At 41.8% G+C, this 19,894-nt stretch overlaps 2 protein-coding genes across 11 annotated transcripts in view; both read right to left on the bottom strand.

Moving 5' to 3' along the window:
- Positions 1–4,995: 4,995 nt before the first annotated feature.
- Positions 4,996–8,451, bottom strand: LOC118365194 (homeobox protein Hox-B2a). Its single transcript, XM_035747189.2, has 2 exons — positions 7,195–8,451; positions 4,996–6,273 (listed from the first exon to the last, which is right to left on the bottom strand). The coding sequence occupies exons 1-2, from the start codon at positions 7,613–7,615 to the stop codon at positions 5,549–5,551; spliced, it is 1,146 nt and encodes a 381-aa protein (XP_035603082.2). The 5' UTR covers positions 7,616–8,451; the 3' UTR covers positions 4,996–5,548.
- A 2,100-nt stretch (positions 8,452–10,551) lies between these two features.
- LOC118365195 (homeobox protein Hox-B3a) overlaps positions 10,552–19,894 on the bottom strand; it is a 56,574-nt gene continuing 47,231 nt past the window's right edge. For 9 of the 10 annotated variants that reach the window (XM_035747191.2, XM_052490722.1, XM_035747192.2 and 6 more), the window contains 2 exons: positions 13,606–14,206; positions 10,552–12,833 (listed from right to left, as the gene is read on the bottom strand). In XM_035747191.2, the coding sequence (XP_035603084.2) occupies positions 12,070–12,833; positions 13,606–14,098 (1,257 nt within the window). In that variant the 5' untranslated portion in view covers positions 14,099–14,206 and the 3' untranslated portion in view covers positions 10,552–12,069. Of the gene's footprint in view, positions 12,834–13,605; positions 14,207–17,122; positions 17,261–19,894 lie in introns of those variants that run through there. The other variant, XM_035747200.2, reaches the window with a different exon arrangement.

Consider the following 19,894-nt stretch of genomic DNA (forward strand, 5'->3'; position numbering starts at 1 on the left):
GGCATCACTTGAGGCTGTTGCCTACCATTTCTCTCTCTCGGATGTGTCAGGAGCAACTCACAGGAAATTGTCTTGTTCCATCCTGGAAATATAGCTCTTTGATGTTGCGGCTTCTACGATCAAACCGTGAAAGTACCAGCCAAAGTCTTGGAGTCGCTCATTTCCAATCAGCAATCCCTTTGTTGAATTCAGACAATACGAAGAAGAAATGTGATGAGTTCTCCCACTTTTCAGTGACTCTTTATTCCATCCTTGTATGAGATTATGTCAAACCCTACATCATACTTTCATGTCAAATATGAAATCTGTGTTCCTATGATCCTAATATGATATTTCAACTGCATATCTACAATAACAACAATTTTGTGGTCACAAGGATCCATGCGAATCAAAGAACAAATTGATGAATAGGGTCAGAGTTTGATACCTCACACTGTTGTCTTTAGCTACAGTGCCTCCCAGGAAGCATTCACACCCCTTGACTTTTTCCACATTTTGTTGTTAAAGCCTGAATTTAAAATGGATTAAATGTAGATTTTGTGTCGCTGGTCTACACACAATACCCCACAATGTCAAAGTAGAATTATGTTTTTATGAATTTTTACAAATGAATTCAAATGAAAGCTGAAGTGTCTTGAGTCTTTGTTACGGCAAGCCTAAATACGTTCAGTACTAAAAATGTGCTTAATAAGCTGCATGACTGTGTGCAATAAGTGTTTAACATGATTTTTTAATGACAACCTCATGTCTATCCCCCACACATACAATTATCTTTAAGGTCCTTCAGGCGAGCAGTGAATTTCAAACAAAGACCCGGGAGGTTTTTCCAATGCCTTGATAAGAAGGGCACCTATTGGTAGATGGGTAAAAAAAAGCAGACTTTGAATACCCCTTTGAGCATGGTGAAGTTATTAATTACACTTTTGATGGTGAATCAATACACCCTGTCACTACAAAGTAAAGGTATCCTTCCTAACTCAGTTGCCAGAGAGGAAGGAAACCGCTCAGGGATTTCACCATGAGGCCAATGGTGACATTAAAACAGTTATAGTTTAATGGCTGTGATAGGAGAAAACTGAGGATGGATCAACAACACCGTAGTTACTCCACAATACTAACCTAAATGACAGAGTGAAAAGAAGAAAGCCTGTACAGAATGAAACATATTCCAAAACTGGAGAAATGTGTCAAAGAACTGAACTTCATGTCCTGAATACAAAGTGTTATGTTTGGGGCAAATCTAACACAACACATCACTGAGTACCACTCCTCCTATTTTCAAGCATGGAGGTGGCTGCATCCTGTTATGGGTATGCTTGTCATCGGCAAGGACTAGGGAGTTTTTATTAGAATAAAAAGGAACGGAATAGAGCTAAGCACAGGAAAAATCCAAAACATGGTTCAGTTTGCTTTCAACAGACACTGGGAGAGAAAGTCACCTTTCAGCAGGACAATAAACTAAAACACAAGGCCACATATCCAATGGAGTTGCTTACCAAGATGACACTGAATGTTTCTGAGTGGCCTAGTTACAGTTTTGACTTAAATTGAAAATCTATGGTAAGACTTGAAAATAGCTGTCTAGCAATGATCGACAATCAACTTGACAGAGCTTGAAGAATTTGAAAACAATAATGTGAAAATATCTTTCAATCCAGGTGTGCAAATCTCTTATTAGAGACTTACCCAGAAAGACTCACATATGTAATCTCTGCCAGAGGTGATTCTAACATATTGACTCAGGGGTGTGAATACTTCTGTAAATTAAATATTTATGTATTTCATTTTCAATACATTTGCACAAATAAAAATATGTATTTTTCACTTTGTCATTATAGGGTATTGTGTGTAGATGGGGGAGAGAAAATATATTTAATCAATTTTGAATTCAGGCTGTAACACAACAAAATGTGGAATATGTCAAGGGGTATGAATACTTTCTGAAGGCACTGTACATACAGGTCAACCTAGTCAGGTTTCCAATGCAGTTTGTGCATGCAGCTGCTGCTTTTCCTGGCCTATCTCCTCTCCTACACAGTCATGTGAGGCCTTATAGCCAATAAGAACATGTATAGCCAACACTCATTAGGCTCATTCAAATGTGATTGGCTATAGCGAACACTTACACATCCCACTTTTATGTGTAAACATAACTATGTTCATATCATACTGGAAAATCTTGGGCAGTGACATTCCTCTTCATGAAATAAATATCTGCCTTGCTCCACCTTACTAGCCTGCACCGTCCAAGAGAAACACCTCGCAAAAACTTCACAGCAATGGCCACTCTCTAAGAGGGAAATAAACAAACATCTTGATTCTCGCTGATTGTGAGGAGACCCGACTGATAAACTCTCTCTCTTAGCAGTGGCAGGCGTCCAAAGAAAGCAAATACAGATGGAAAAGCATAGACACAGGCACCACACCTCAAATTATCAAGCACATAAACCACAACAGTCGGCCATTACTTCCTGCTCCTGTGTTTACTGATCTAGCAAGGGCTTCAGGGCATGACTTCTGTTGTCTAAACAATGGCTGGCGTCTTCCTTGTGCTCATGTCTGTGTTATGGTCTGGTCCCAGGTAGAGTGGACTGGAAGTACCAACTGATGTTTCAGATGAGAAGCTGAATTAATATGTCCATTCCCATAGCGACTCACTTCAGGAGGTTGGGGAGTGCTAGCTTGAGCTAGCTGAACTTGAGCCAAGAAGTGACTCTCTGGTGAGATGCAGCACTGAGGATATAAGTTTGGACAGTTGAGATGGTCTTTCTTTTGGTCGATAAGACACCCCAGTTGCCTTTTTCAACCTTAAACTTGACATTAATCGTAATTCTTGGCCTTCCACTAATGCTAATGTTAAGTTTACTCGTGCTCCTTTTGTTAACATCTCACTTTGTCACAACCCGTGTTTCAATGGCCTTCACAATGTACGTTGATCAGCTGATATATCATAGAAAGGATCAAGTGACTCTCACCCTCGTCAAATATGAACGCACACCACCTCGACCCCCACACCCCTCATCCCACTCTCCTCTATCTCCGCCACATACACACATACACACACACCAAGGTACACCAGTGAACTGAACTGACCCCATTCATTCCGGTGGTTATTTGAATGTTCAATTGATTCATACCTGTCACTGCTAGGGTCCCAGGGTTGTGAGCGTGCTCTGCCATTGACCAGGCAGATAGGGACCTCTGAAGTTGGGATCGATCAGGTGTCTTTGTTTTCCATGGGGCGGGGGTGTAGTGGAGGCTGACTGCTGATAGGCAAGCGACGATTCTTGCCACAGCCACACACACTCGTCTTGGCTGAACCCTGTCTGGACCACTCCACTGTTTTTCCTCAAGCCCCCCTGAGTCTGGTGATTCCAGAGGTCTGTGACCCGGTTCTAGTTCTCAGTTTCCTCTCCTTAAACTTGATTCCATGCACACTAGGAAGCCATTCTGGGTCTAGCTGGTGCACACTATACATTTGGTTTCCCCACCAGGAGTACAATGTAAATGCCATTACTTTGGCAGAGACACGGTAGGCTAAGTAATTGCAGTATGAAATAATAATATTCATGTTTGATATAGGAAGTTAATATCAATGTCTTTAATAAAATAACTCCCTCTAAGTGAAATAATAGAAGGGAATATTGGACTAGCTAGTGCGTTATGTAGTGATGGCGTAGTAATACTGCTTGATAAGATAACATGTATGTGCATAGACTATGTGATTATGGAGAGGTGGGTAGACAGGCAGTGGTAAAAGGTGACAAGGAGGAATAGGGCTTATTGGAACACAGATCCAGGAGATGCATTTCAGATAGATGGGTACAGTAGACAGGGTGAGCTTAGAGAAGAGCTTAATTTATGTCTTAGGAATACACACTATTCCTTGTGAATTTTAGGCCTGCTATAACACATGACTATTAGGCCCACCATAAAACAATGCAACACTGCACATAATAAATATTATTAGAATTATTTGTATTATAATCATTCTTCTTCTTCTTACGTTATTGTTTTGGTTCTGACCATGTTAATAACTGAGGGAGTAGCAACCAAAAAAAGGTTTAAATGGTCAATAGTCCTACACTCCAGGCCAGTCTCATGAACAAAAGGTATGGTTCAATTACACAACTGGTTTCTTTTTTATCAATTTGGCTATAGCCCTATGTATTATCCAATTACCATTGAACGTGTTGCAGGATGCTGGGCTGTGAAGCCACATAGACCAAATGTCCTACAATGGCTGCCGCATTATTGTTCATATCGCCCATTGTGTTCTCAGCGCCATTTTGCATCAGCATGACAGCAGCCATGAGCGCCGTTACCTCAGTCATTCCCTCATGCTACAATGCTAGCTAAAGTAAGCTAAGATAGGTCGGCTAGCCTACCATAAACCAAATTCCCACCAAGCTAGGCTAGACAAAAACAATAACTTGGTCAACACATTGTGTTCTTTATCAGCTCTTGATTATGACGATTTATGTAGGCAAACGTCTTTACTCAAAAAGTTTTATAATTTGTGTTGGGTTTATTTTTTGCACATAATTAATTCACAATAAGAATGCATTTGCCCCAGCAATAGCTTATTGGAATATAATGAAAACATTTCAATAATATTTAAAATCGCAAATGATTCGTTTTGTACCCCAAAATCTGAAACCAACGGGTTATACAACCTTTGGAGATGTCATGTGTTGCCCTACAATTGATGAAACCATCACAACATAATTGTGTGGAAATAATATGAACGACAATAATAATATTACTTATTATTATTATAACACGCTGCATTTTGAACATATCAACTCTGCAATAGCAAAATATGCATTTGCCAAGACCAGTAAAAGATATTTGGTAGACCAATACATCTCAAACAATCCCAGTTTGCAATATTTCTGTATTTTTCTTATCTGAAATAACTCTTTGAATTATCATCTATCAAAAAGAATTGCACTTTTCATTTATTAGTAACTACACAATCAAAAACACTTAGGCCACATTATAAAAGTTTGTTTTTATTTCAACTATGAAAATAATGTACAATAAATAATTTGAAATTTACTATTAAAGAATCTCAATAAATAAACTAGTTCTAAAACTCATCAACGGGATCACCGCCCGTCTCGAGAGAATTTCTAAAAGCAGTTCAACTATCCTTTAGGCCCATATATCTGATAGGCCTTCATTTCCTGAGAATTAAGCGATTGAGCTGCACTGAACAGTTTTGAAACATTAAGGAGACAGTATAGTATTTTACTGTAACTGCCAATTAATACTGTCAGAAAACAAGAAGGCAATAAATACCTGAAATTTGAACAAGGGGAAATCCGTATGTGATTTCGATGGAGTAAACCAAAATTATAATGCCAGGAAAGGACATAATCGCTCCTTTGCTATCTCAGGTTCTATGTCATCTTCAAATTAAACCCAGGAATCTTTTTCATAAATGTGTTTCAGGAATGTTGCCGAGAAGCATTCATACCATTGTAATACGGTGGGACATTCTCCTTAATTCGATTGTTCTGTATTGTTGTTGTTGTTGTTGTCGTTAGAACTGTAAATGTTGTAAATCTATTGTACAAAGTGTGCTTGTAAATAAGTCAAAGTCCGCCTCGGAGAAATCTACCGGGCTGTCGAGCGAGCTCTGCAAGCTGGGCGATAAAGCGTCAGAAATCTGGAGGCAGGAATCAGCAGAAAAGAAATTCAAATCGGACAGGGAGGAGGCGTCCTGCTGCTCTGAAAACGAATGATCCGGGCCAGATGCGCCACCGTCGCCCATTGTTGCGGGGTTATCTGCAGTGGGCGTTGGGAACCGGGTCGACCGCACAGTTGTGTCAGAGACTGATGTGGGCTCCTGGCAGCTCAGCTGGCCCTCCTCAGGCGTGGGCTGCTTATTGTCACTGCTGTTCGTGTAGGAGGCTGCCGAGTTACACGTCTCCCCCTCAGACGCAGCCGAGCCCGAGGCTTCCAGTGGCTGGCTCGAGTAAGGCGAGGAAGCATCGGCACCTTCCAGGGGCTCGAACCCGCCGGGGTCGCCCTCTTGGCCTTCCCTGTGGTGTGTCGTTTGCCGCTTGTGCTTCATCCTCCGGTTCTGGAACCACACTTTGACCTGTCTCTCGGTTAGATCCAGAAGGGCAGCTATTTCCACCCGCCGGGGCCGACAGAGATATTTGTTGAAGTGGAACTCCTTCTCCAGCTCCAGTAGCTGCGTGTTGGTGTAGGCAGTCCTCAGCCTCCGGGATCCGCTGCCGTTGTCCAGTCCACCCTGCGCCTCTGCAAAAGCCCAGACATAGAACATAAATAAGTCCAAAATAGCAAGCTAATAGGGTTGAGCCTGGACATTTGGCACGTAGCTACTGAAAACCATAAAAATGAACGAGGCGTAACAAAATATCAATAGGCCTGCCCCACGTGCATTGTTTTCAAATGACTGCAGTGCTTCTCTGATGTCAGTGTATCAGGTTTGCAGAGAACACGCGTTATTCCTCTAAACCCCATATTTTGTTTTGTCCCATTGCCTCCACATTATATACTGACATCCAACATGACTACCCCAAACCTCGAGACATGGTTATGAATATATATCATTAAGACAGCACTGACACTGAAATCGTTATTCCAGGACAAGTTTTGCAATCTGTATCTTGAGAAAGGCAACTTGATCAGCAAGAATACACACACACACATCCGCATTATGCATTGAATATCTGACACATACAGGCGTTACAAATACTTTGCAATATAGCTAACATATAGCAGATTATGTGTAGGCTATATCAATGTTTATATGCCTGACATCAAATCACGCAATGCAAGAAATTGATATGTTAGTGAAATGCAATCGAAAATGGTGTAATAGATTAGTAACATTAAGGATTATGACGGGAAATAGTCCATTCAAAGCAACACTGCAGCATAATGCAGGTCTCTGTGACTCCTCCATACACACGACACAGAGCAGAAGGGCACTCACATTTCAGAAATAAATGCATGCTTCTTGTCCTTTTATTAACATCAACATGAGACAAAAGCCTTGCAACAACGATTGCGAAAGATGAGGCTTCCGTAGCTGTTTCTATGAGGTGCAGTATAGACCAACATGCAGTGGAACCATGCAAATAAAGAAAATGGAAGGGAAAAGAAAAGAAACACCAGAAAAAATGAATAGCCTTGTCTTTTACATCATGTACCGACCTGTCGGTGATTCAAGTCCTGCAGTGGCGTACCCGGAGGATGCAGGAGAGGGAGAAGAGGAGGCTACGGTGGCATTCCCAGATTTGGGTCCCTTTTTCGAGGATTTCTTCTCTTTCATCCAGGGGAACTCGTGTGCCAGCGGGCCAGCCGTACTTGCCGGCGGGGCTGGGCCCTGTTGCGGCTGTGGCGTCCGAAGCTGGAGGCCATTGGAGGTTCGCTTTTGGCTCCTCGGTCGCGCCTGGCTGCTTGTGCAGGGACTCAGGCTGGGGATGGTGTGCTCGAAAGGAGGAGGAATTACTGTCGAGTCCTTGATTGATGAAGTTTGAAATGACTCCAGGACAGCGGGAAAAGACGTCAGGCACTCTGCAAGGGAAGGCTGGCTGTTTATGAACCCAATCTCCCTCTCAAATTCAAAATTCATAGTTTATCCTAGTCCACAGGCGGACGGCGAGATCAAAACGAGCAAAATAAAAACAAAAACGCGTGATTATTAGCTCCCCGCTGTCCCGTATTTGCGGGCTTTAATAATTGTGTATATTGGTGATATTACTAGCGTATGGGGACCTTGGTCTACTAAACTGAAGACTATGGGCGAAATTGCAGCCAATTCCTGGTCACATGACCAGATTCAACCAATGGAAAGCCGGGGCCTGGTGGCTAAAGAAAGCATTATTTTCAGCAAATGCTCAAAAATACCATAAGATATTGGTTTGTGTTTGCAGGGGGTATTATATTCGAGAGAGAAAAAAGTGTTCGGTTGCCAACTGTCTCACCTCGATGTTTCGAGTGGGAGGTTATGTGAGGCCCTTCATGTCAAACAATGGAGATCTGCATGCAGATATTCTGCCTGGGCCCTGGTGATGTAATCCAGTAAAACGTGGTTATTGTTAAGAGCACATTTACAATATGGCAAACGGGGTGTTTATACAAAAGAGGCCCATTAATCTTAAAAGTTTGACAGGAGGAGCAGACTTAAGGTAAAAAAAATAACTCCACCCAACCTAGATGGGTGATGTCTCAACAGGAGGCTGAGATTCGCTTGGTAAAATACTGAAGAACGGTTTCCTAGAGCCTAGCATGGTGCAGGTTAGCAGCCTGCATGGTGTAATGGTAGACTGCTATATTTTTGTTTTCATAAATGGAAGCTACAGAGTGAAGAGAAAGCTCGGTGTGTGTAAGTGTATAATTATATTATGTTATCTCTATATAACTACTAGCCTACCTCTTTATCACCTTGCGGAGAGATATGCTACTAAATTATATGTGTGTGTGTGTGTGTGTGTGTGTGTGTGTGTGTGTGTGTGTGTGTGTGTGTGTGTGTGTGTGTGTGTGTGTGTGTGTGTGTGTGTGTGTGTGTGTGTGTGTGTGTGTGTGTGTGTGTGTGTGTGTGTGTGTGTGTGTGTAAAAATATGCAGCCCAGCAAGGCCTTCCACTGACTGCTAGCTCGGAGTTTTCTCTCACGGTGTAAAAAATGGACGGCTTGTTTACTGAGCCGACTGACTAAAGTTCACAGCGAGGTCGCGTGTACAACTGCGAATCCTAGCTTCTTAAAAACTAAAAACTTAGGCCGTGTTAACACTAATGCCCTATACGAATTTGTGTTTATTGATAAGCAATGCCATAGTATACTGCGTATAGGTCTAGGTTACATGTATTGATATTGAAGGATATTGTAGAAGTTTAAAGCGGATAGTAAGTAGCCTAGCTGCTAGGATATTTTTGGAAAAGTTGAATTAGTGAAAAAAAGAACTGCGGTGATCAATCTTTTCCCAGGCAAAGCGCTTGACAGCAACCAGCCTCAAGAATTATTCTCTTTCCTTCAAGATCGCAACAAAGAAACACTCTCTCTATCCCCCAGAATCTAGACCTACTGATTTTTACGAAAAAGCCAGTAGTCTAACAACCCAAACGCAGGCCTTATAATTGTTTTCCATTGCGCATAAAACCCTGGTGCTGAAATAGGCATCAGCATTATCTCAAAATAGAAGAAAAGGACCAAGATTGCCGGGCACTATTCGACTCCATTTGACTTGACTCTAGGTTTTAAAAACAAAGACGGGAGAAATGTGCGTGGGTGTTTGGCCCATTTAAAGCTAAATGCAAAGCAGCGAGTAGGCCGCGTTTCTCCCTAATATGCACGATGTAGACTATGGAAAGGAGGTCAGAAGCACGGGCTCTCTTTGCTTATATTGGAGCTGACTGTGCAAAAACTGGGACAATTTAGGAGTATTTCTCATCATCAGGAATTTCATTTCCATTTTTTTACGACTATTTGTTTAGAATTTTGAATGTGGTTTGTTTGTGCCACAAAAATCTTTACGCTTGCCAGAACATGGACTTGCAACGTTATTTGTTTATTTATATATTTATTTTTTGGGAATGTGCTCTTTCATATTTGGAGTGTGGTGGGAGTGTGCTCTTTTTACTGCCTTTTTACAGCTAAGCGAACCATTCGAAAAACGATTAACAGACTTAACTACTGTTTAACAGACTATTAGCTAGGCTATGTGTTGTCTTTTTATTATTCATGGTGGGTGATTAGTGTTTTCACACATTTACAATTAGGTGTAAGTTGATTTGATCATTTTATGACAAGCCAAATGTGTTTTGAAGCATAGAATAAACAGTGTGTTTTATTACTATTATTATTATTATTACTATTCTGTTGTTAGCGCCACTTGTGTTATTTATGTTAGTACTGCTGTATTAATCAACTTCCTCAGTTGCAGTTAGTTTTAGCAAGAGTATTAGTCTTGATGGTTGCCTTTCAATATTCAACAGCATCTGAAGGGGAACATAATTGCCCTGAAACGTCAATGATAATGAGTATTTTCGGTAGCAATGCAAGCTATTAAACTATATGTTCTTGCATTTAGGCATATTCCAAAATCTGTGATTGCTTATTTGCCAATAAATTAAGATTTCTATGAAAATAAATGTTATTTTCTATACGTTGATTGTCTTCATACAGTAGGCCTACTCTCGTTAAAATTTGATTCAGTATATGAGGCAATCTATGTGTAAATTATGTACAAAACCATTTAGCTTTTTGGCAAAGAGTGTGTTGCCTTGGACCACGTGACCAACCCAAGCGCATACCCGAGGGCTCTTTCAGTCGTCTGGCACTAGCACGAGGAAAGATGCTCCCAAGAAGCTGTGTGTGTGTGTGTGTGTGTGTGTGTGTGTGTGTGTGTGTGTGTGTGTGGCTGAAAGAGAGAGAGGGGAATAGAGCCAGGGAGGGAGCAATATAGTTTGTGCACGTGTCTACTATACTGATGAATATCTCTGCGTTTTTTAGCAAATGTAAAAGTATGGCCCTCCTTTTGTCTCAGAAAACTTTAAATGACCACATAGAACTGAATAACATAACATTTTATTAAAGAATTGTTCAACAGACAACTCTTAACAATGAAATAAAAGGAGCTACAAAGGACAAAGGAAGTTCTCCAAAAGTGTTTAGCTATATTTCGTCTAATTCTCGACTATGCAGGAACGGTCTGATTCCGTCCTCGCTGACCCCTGTACAAGTCAAGACATTATTTACGTACAAGGGTAACATAAACTATTTATTTCTAAAATACAATAACTAAAATGTATTCGTTACAATGACAAGAACACAACGTCTTTATAACAGGTAAATACTAAAAAATTACATTTTTTCTTGATATAAATACATGGGGGATAAATAATACAAAAAGAAAGTATTTAAACTGGCTATAACAAATAAATATATATATTTATGAATGTTCACTTGAACATACATTGAGAAAGACGCTGATTGGAGGTCTTCCGTTTCCAAAATAAGATGTATTTTTCCCTTAACCATCAAAATGTAAACTCTAAGTGCAACAATGATGCCCAGACGAGAAAGCATTAGTGTAAACCTACACTTCAGCTTGGTTCCCGGACATGCATTTTGTTCAAATATACCCTGTTTCCACGTTAAGTCAAGACATGAGAAATTGTGAGCCTTTCGCATTAGTCTTGGCTAATGTAAGTGAACCCTATAGATTGAACGAGAGAGTGATAGAGAGTTGGAAGAGTGAGAGTAGGGAGTGATAGGGAGAACGGAGAGAGAGTGGTGAGGGGGGAGAGAAGGGAGGGGGCAATGAGCCTATCATAGTTGTCAAAAGAGTTCTCAACTCCTTTTTACCCTGTGATGATGATATAACAGCATAACAAATATCAATTTTACGTCCTCGCGTGTGTGTTTGTGATTGTTTATGGACGTTAGCTAGCATAGCATAGCATAGCAATGTGAACCCAAACACCATAAACCCAGTGGGGGTGTAGGCCTACGATGCATCTGCGTGATGCTGAAGGAGCTCTTCCATTGAAGCCACAATGTTTGGCGAGGACATGTACAAAAAAAAAAATGTCACTGCACAGTGGGTTAGTGAGACATTTCCAAAGAGAGGTAATATGAATAAGGGAAGTAATCGAAAACAATCCAGTGGTTTGCTTGCACCAATTGAAAAATGCATATTGACGTCAGTCAAGCTTAGCCATTTGTGCTGACTGCAAGGACGCAGGCTAAACATAAATCCACGTTGACATAACATGTGTTTCACCGAGTCAAAAAGGTCTGACATTAATAAACCCCCCCCCCCACCTTGTTAGCTGTCCATTAAGCCCAACTATTACTATTTCATGACTTGTTTTCGAGGGAGAGCTCCATATTCAAGGAAATAAACCGTTAATCAAAACGCAATTCAAGTGAATGTTACTAATACGCACAATGATAAAGACAACAGACAATACTTTTTTGGCCATGGCAAGAAACCACTGGATCATGTTTTTTTTCAACCCCATTGCAGCGTCCCATGGGTTAGTTATTTGTAGTTGTAATTTAGTTTTTTTCCCCCAAACCTCCTACTACAGATGAGTTAACTTGGGAGCTTCCTGGATTCTACCCTGAGAAGGATGGTGGGCTGCCAGCTCTGTGTATGTCGGGTGGGGGTCGCACGGTCCATGGTGTTGGCTTGCTGACATCTGTGTGGCACCGTTGTAGTCCATGTTCCCAGCCTGGTGGTGTGGTAGATGATTGAGGCCGTACATGGACGGCCCAGAGGTGGGCATCGACTCCACGTAGTTTCCTCCCACATACACGGGGCTGCCCTGCATGTTGGGAGTTCCATAGTTGCCACTGTTACCCTGTAGCCCGTGCGGGTCGTATTCTGGTGCTGTGTTGGCATACTTCTGTTGGGAGGGGCAGCTTTTCATGGGGTTTTGGTAGGCTGAGGACATGGCATAGGCGTTTTGATGGGACTTGTTAAAAGATGGCGGGGAGGGGGCGTCGTAGTTGCCTGCCATGGAATGCATGGAGTTCATGAAGCCAGCTGAGGACTGCATGGGTAGGGGTGGGCTTCCGGTTGGAGAGGGGCCCCCTGATGAAGAGCCCAGCCCTTTACATTTCTGATCCTTTTTGTACTTCATACGCCGGTTCTGGAACCAAATCTTGATCTGGCGCTCGCTGAGGTTGAGCAAGTTGGCCATTTCCACGCGGCGAGGCCTACACAGGTAACGGTTGAAATGGAACTCCTTTTCTAGCTCCACCAGCTGCGCGCTCGTGTACGCGGTGCGCGCTCTCTTTGAGGCTGCGGAACCCGGGGGGCTTTTTTCACCTCCGCTGCTCTCCGCTGGGGTGGGAATGAAATAAAACATAATTACTACATGCGGAAATTGAATGCATCATTTCCTAATAAAGCAGAGGCCAGGAAACGAAACGTATCCCCTTGATATTAGTTGTCAACACTTCATAACTTTGGCATTTATTAAGAGATTCGAGACCCTACATTGACCGTGTACGTAAATTGCATCATAGACAAAGCCCACAGCCAGAACTGTAGCCTTCTATATTTGAAGGTGGTGGACATGAACTGTTTTCACTTCAATTGTGTCACACGTATTCGAGGTTCAATTAATGTACATACATTGGTGTGTTTGTGTGTGCGTGTTTGTCTGTCAATATCTTCAAATCAATCATCTTTGACAACCTACAGTTTAGATTTAAGCATTGCTCTTAGCTGCAAATAAACAAGCACATTTGGATTCCAGTCTGATGAAAAGATACACAGTATATGCCAAACACTGCCATGTTTTCATGTAATTGTTTCAAATGCTCATCAATAAAGGGATTTACTGCTTTAATAGAGGTCTCAGTTACCAAATTAATATGCTTATGACTACAGGGATTTTCCTAACAACCTGACTAGGAAAAAAGCACAGGCTTTAAATATATAAATAATAAGTTAGGTCATTAGATACAAATCCATGATTATGTTTTGTAACTCTATTGTAATTAAACTATCCAGCTATCCAGCTATCCAGCTATCCAACTATCCAGCTATCCAGAATGTGTATTAAAGGGGCATGAACAAGGTAAGGGGCATTGGGGAGGGGGGCACACACCGTTAGCTGAACTTGCACTTGGCGAGCTGGTTTTTTGCTTAGTATTCTGCCTCGACTCTTTCATCCAGGGGAAGATCTGCTTGTTGAGGGTGGGGTTGGTGGACAGCGTGTACGTCTTGGGCGCTGATTTAGCGGCCCCACCGCTGCCTCCCGGCTGCTGCGCGGTGGCACTGCTGCTGGTGGCGGTGGCACTGCTGCTGGTGGCGTTGGCGGGGATGACTGGAGGGGACACCTGGGGGGGAGGTTGGTGTTCAGGTGGCAGGCTGGGCCGCATGCAGCTGCCATTCAGCTCTTTCGTCTTGGCATGCTGCTGGGGAGGAGCGCTGTTGCCACCGAGGGACTGCAGCGAGCAGGCGGACCTCTGGTAGTCGCCTTCGAGGTGAGCCGCGGACTGGAAGGCCGGTTGAGGAGCATCATAGCCGAAGCCGTTGGCCCCTTGGTACGAGTAACCTCCGAAAAGCGTCGAGTTGTCGTAGTAGGTCGTTTTCTGCATTTCCAAAAGTGGAGTTACCGGCTACCAGGGTCCTGACGACCTTCTGGAAGAACATTGGCACCAGATGTCACGTGACGGTCTCTTTCCAAAGGCCTCTTGGAATCTGACCTGAAAGGTTATAAGAAGCACATAATAAGAAAGGCGCAAAATAAATCCATCTTCTACCGCTGAAAGGCGCCATGACATGAATAGCGCTTTCCCACAACACTGCTTGCAGATGCCATGTCAGGCCACGGTGCACTGGGCCTCCTCTATCTCACTGTGAGCAGAACTCACCCTCTCCTAACTCTCTCTCCCTCTCTTTCTCCCTCTCTCTCACACACATACACACAACTGCAGAGGAACACAAACAGCATCCAGCCAGTCACTCTTTACTCGCACCTGGGAGCAAGGACATTGTCTTCAAGATGTTGTCCTTGAATAAATAACGAATATAACCTCACAAATATGTGGTGATTGCATTGTTTAGGTAGGTATGACCCCATTATTTGTGCATATTGTCCGGATGTTCAAATTAGAACATTTTGAATAATGTTTCAGCATTGGCCTTTGTTATTTCTACGATAATAAAACTCCGTTATAATGTTTTCGTTATAATTGTTTTTTTCATTAATTGAAAGTCGATTGGATTGCTATAGAGTGATGTGTTCGTTTTCATACGCAGGTTGCAAGGTTGTTTGTATTACAATACTATATGGTTGTAATAGAAAAGTCCTATTTATTTTCACAATTGAAAGATAAAGACAGAAACCTTCTGCGTAAAGAAGGTGCATTTCGGTGTCAAAAACAAACTAGGCCAAATAATGGCTTTTATTCTCGTTTGCCTTAATTCTGAATGAAAACGAGCAATATACAATTAGGGATGTTTTTTAAAAGAATTGTCTTAAAATGCTGTCTGTAAAATGCTATCTAGCCTGTGTAGAAAGCTATGAATGGGCCTTTGCCTTGTTGTTGGAGGGAAATCAGTGCATGTCGCTCTTAGTTCAATTTCCTGTCAGTTTTTCTCAGGTTACACAATATTGTATTTGGGCAACCATTAAAACCCAGAAAAACCGGCACTTGAGACTCTGTTGTGAGCGTTGCTGCGCGTCCCAATAGAAGAAGAATGAGATAGGGTCCCCGGAAGCTTCAGGCGAGTTTGATTCATAACCGTAGCTCGGCCAAAGAGGACTATATATAAGCCCTTAAAAAAAGCTCCAGACCTTATATGTGCTAACTGCTGGGGTGGTCAAAAGGGCAGTGTGCGTGGCCCCTGCCAAGCACCATAACGCACCTGGGATTAATTTCGTTTGGACGCTTGAAGACAGAGATAAAACGTTGGAAAATAGGTTTGAAAGGACCATGGAAGCTTTGAGGATTTTTTTTTTTTTGTAGCAGGCAGCCTTCAGTTAGAAAGCCAACTAGCAGGTTCACTTACATATAAGTTTTTAAAAAAAACACACGCTTTGTGTTTGTGGTTACACTTGGTATTATAATGGCAAATTCCCCCAAATAAACACAGTCAAAAGTTAATGTAGTTATATCAATGGAATTGTTCTATTATTAGGATTTTGTCATAATAATATGGACATATTTTATGTTATCACCTATTAACATCTGTTATAAATTACCCAATAGCCTACAATTACAAAAATGGTAAACAGACGACGAACATTGAAATGATATAATCACTAGAAAATCCCTGGACAACAATAAAACAATACTATTGCCTAAACATAAAAAACACCATCTGAATAATCCACATAATAACCATTATACACATTTTTAAGGGTAAAATCAATTACCCATAAAAAAAAACAAGATAATGCTTACATGCTATTCCAAGAAAATACAAAGCTTGTTTTCATAAAGAAATAATGAGTCTTAATGTATGTATATCCTTTGTGAGACGTATAGCTCATCCTAATAATATAGGCCTACCCACTAAAAGGACAAACAAAATGGAATATGGAGACACCAATTTGAATTTAAAAAAATATGTGTAAGAGGTAAGGAATAGGCTAAATGAGATGAGAGCAGTGCCATGTCTGAGAGAAGGAAGGGGATCCTGGGCTACAGCTTTAGGACACCAACTCTCACCACGTCACACATGTCGCTCATTTATCTTTCCAGTAGACGGCTGGAATCCTAATTATTTTCTCTAAGGAATTGTTCGAGGGAGAGACAGAGAGAAAGAAGGGGGGGGGGTGGCTACAGGAATAATAGATATTAAATCATATCGCAATGCCATTAAATGGAACACGTAATGTCCTGGCCTGCTTGTAACACTTAACACAATAACGAACTTTCCTATAGATTCGCTCTAATAAAATTATGGGGTCCAGAGCGAATGGTGGCTGGATAAAAAGCGATCCCATACAAGGACGTCAACAACAACAACATGAAGACGAGTTAGAGTCAGTTTGGGTGTCCAATTTTGTATTTTAGCATGGATAAAATTACAAATGGCGCCAGTAATACACACACATAAAGACATTATGCATCGAGACATGTGTTAGCTCATTTACAGATTGAAAAATGGCAATTATTGCGTCAAAACAACACATGAGTAGTGCAATGGTCTCATGTAAAGCCATCGTCATTCGCCCATTGCCTTGCTTCAATTAAAAACAATAGGCCTTTATACGTCTGAATGGCACGTCATACGAAAATCACTTTATCAAACCATTTAAAAATATGACCAGATAGAAAGCAATTTGAGATTATTTTAGCACGGCAGTCCAATAACATGGGGATCCATGCCTCGGTACTAGCTGAAAATAAACGCGTACCCATGTCTGAACAGCAAAGCCCACGAAAACGGATAGCCCAAAAATGATTCCCTCGTTGCTTTGTAAATAAATATAAGAGGGGAAAATGAATCCGTTGGAGAGAGATTCTAAAAGAAAAAAGGGGGGCGTCGTGGAAGGAAGCATAAAGCATTGTGAACTCTTCTTGAACCGCGATTGGAGTCATATGGTCATAAATCACCGGGACACACTCTCCGCCATTCACAAACTGATAGCCTATTTCAAACCAGCTTACCTTAGCCTCTGACGAAGGAAGCACGGGCAGGCATCATATATTTTTCACATTCGGCCCCGGTGCAATCAATAAAACGGGAGCTCTCCCCTTCCCTTCAAAAACTCGTAGTGAATGTAAATCCGCCGGTATCTCGAGGACTGCTGCCCCGAGCCTGAGTCCGGGCGCTCCTGCACGGATCCCCTCGGCTTGGGAAGGGGGGGAAACGGTCTGGCATGAAAGATCTGAGGAATGCTAGGGGGGCTGCGAATGGACAGGCAGCAAGCGCCTGGCTGCCCTGTCGACTGGTACGCCCTGCTCGCTGATAACAATGGCCTCAGATTTCCCTTTCTCTCACAGCGCAAACCTTAACATCATAATCCGACCAGAGCCGCGGCTCGCCGCGAAATTTCCTCCATTGCATTTCCCCCAATGCGTGTGTTTCTCTCGGCGGTTATTCTCGCTCTTCGTAGCTCTTTCGGTGGGTTATTGTATTGTCAACACAAGGCCTTGGTGCAGCTATTTGTATATAGCGGGGTTGATTTAGAGCGCTAGTCGCGGCTGTTAATCCCCATCAAGCAGCATCACCAGTAAAAAATTATGCTAATTGCAGACGTGCTGGACAGGACAGGGGCATACAAGCGGAGAGACAGCGCCAGTACTTTTTGATTCACGTGTTTTCTGGTTAGGTGTCAAGCCAAGGTAATATTGTTAAGTATATGAGCGGAGCCTCTGTTTTTTACTCCACTGGTGCAGCCTATATTAAATGACCAGGAAGTGGGTTTCCACAGCCGGCTCTCGCTTGGCTGCCGGCAGAAACCGAATTCTGCCTGTATTGTTAATGTTTCAACACATCTCTCCCAACACACCCAACTAGTGTAATAACTAATGCGAAAAATAGAGGCTGGTGGGGGGCTCAGGGAACAGACAACAGGCGCACTTAAAAAACGAGGGAGGGGTGTAAAAACAAATCAGTAAAGGGGGGGAAATAATAGAAAATCTGTGATATTTAACAGCTAGGACGAGCCGGTGCTACACAAACTTAGAAAAACTTCGATAGCGAGTCCATGTTAAAAATAGAAGAAAGGGCTTCCTGGTGTTTTTACTGTAGGCTATGTAGGACTTTAACACCCAACGGGAAGAGAAAAGTAAATCAGCAAGAAGGAAAACTGAGAGGGAAACGAGGAGAGATCAACATGGAAATGAAAACACGCAGCCAAAGGTGTTTTACAGGTTATTATATTCTCTCTTCACTACCTCTCACCATCTCTCCCCCCTCCCTCTTTCTCTCACTCTCTCAATTTTTCAGTATCTTCTCTCCCTCTCTCTCTCTCTATTTTTATTATTCAGGACACTACCCCCTTCGTTTATGGCTACGTAAGATTTATGACTTCTACCACACAGGACTAGCTGTAAACAGCCACTTTAAAAAGATGCATTTCGCGTGGGAACTTGAATAGAGAGGATCACCAACGGTGTAGGAAGAAGGTAGGAGACAAAAATGTAGGTGTCTGCAACTTTTATCTGCCTGACATTGTTCTGGATTTGCAACTACTGCTAAATGGACAAATGCAACCCACTTAAAAGATTACTAATTAGCTAAAAACCCAAACGCTCCAATATTTTGTATTTAAAACTGGTATCCTTTTTCACGACTAAGCACATACCGGGGGAAGACACGTTATTATTTCTGAGTTACGGCAAGAGAAGAGTCTATACCAACATGATTTTGGGGATTACAACATGCCGGTGCTTGTTAGAAGATTGAGGGAGAGTATTTTCGTTATTTCCATAGGATGACAAGAGATGCGTCGCCTTCCTGAATACTTTGGAGTTGGCTGAGTCATTGATATACTATTTCAACGGTGGAATATGTGGACAGATGTTGGGATGCAAGGTTTTCCTTTTTCCTGCGGTGAACATTGCAACCAACATATTAAAGAGACTACAAACTCAGTGATACATTTCGTTGGTATTTCCTGTTTTGTTCATGAGGAGGATAGCTTTTTAGGTGGAAAGTGTTTTAAATGTGGTGTATTGTCTTTTCAAGGGTAAATGCTTGTGATTGTGTGGTGAATACGCCATCGAGTGTGAATATATTTAATTTAAAATGTAATGAGCGTTGTCTACTGTATTCATATGACTGACCCCTTACACTGAAAGACATAGCCTATCTATGTATATATATTGAAAGACATTGCCACCTCTTTGCCTATGTGAGTTATCCTATGATTCTTCTGTCACACATGTTGTAAGAATAATGCTTCTGCATGGCTCATCTACATAACGCTACACCCATACATTCATCATCCATAATATTCCCCCCCACACACACACAGAGATATTACACTACGGCATTCATTGCATCATCGAAAGAAGAGAGCACAAGCACACACAAGGACAAACACACACACAGGCACCACCATTTTGACAATGATTTTGATTAATCTGTTTATGTTTATTATTATTATTATTATGTAAAAGCTCAATTGAAAAGCTCATACTTATATTCCAATGCCTCAAAAATATACCACAGGCCATTATCACGGGCTGCATGTGTGCCATATTAGAGAACATTATGATACACACTCTTGGCCTAGGAAATGTTTACCGATTGTGTGAATGTCATATGCAGACTCAATCATCACTGTTGACTGTATGCAATGAATGCATACTCCATTCCAATAAAACATATTTACTTTCAAATATTTCAGAGTACGTTTTCTCATGTAAAAAAATATATTATTATTTCAATGGGATAATGAAAATATTCATCGAATAGGTCACATTCAATAG

The sequence above is a fragment of the Oncorhynchus keta genome, chromosome 32 (assembly GCF_023373465.1).
Source record: "Oncorhynchus keta strain PuntledgeMale-10-30-2019 chromosome 32, Oket_V2, whole genome shotgun sequence".
Taxonomy (NCBI): domain Eukaryota; kingdom Metazoa; phylum Chordata; class Actinopteri; order Salmoniformes; family Salmonidae; genus Oncorhynchus; species Oncorhynchus keta.

What these genes read in the sequence shown, in the direction of transcription:
- LOC118365194 (XM_035747189.2), bottom strand. Translation starts at nt 7,615, where the DNA reads ATGAATTTTGAATTTGAGAGGGAGATTGGGTTCATAAACAGCCAGCCT. An exon ending in AGGACTTGAATCACCGACAG is followed by an intron (nt 6,274 to 7,194) that starts GTCGGTACATGA and finishes GGGCTTTTGCAG; the next exon opens with AGGCGCAGGGTGGACTGGAC.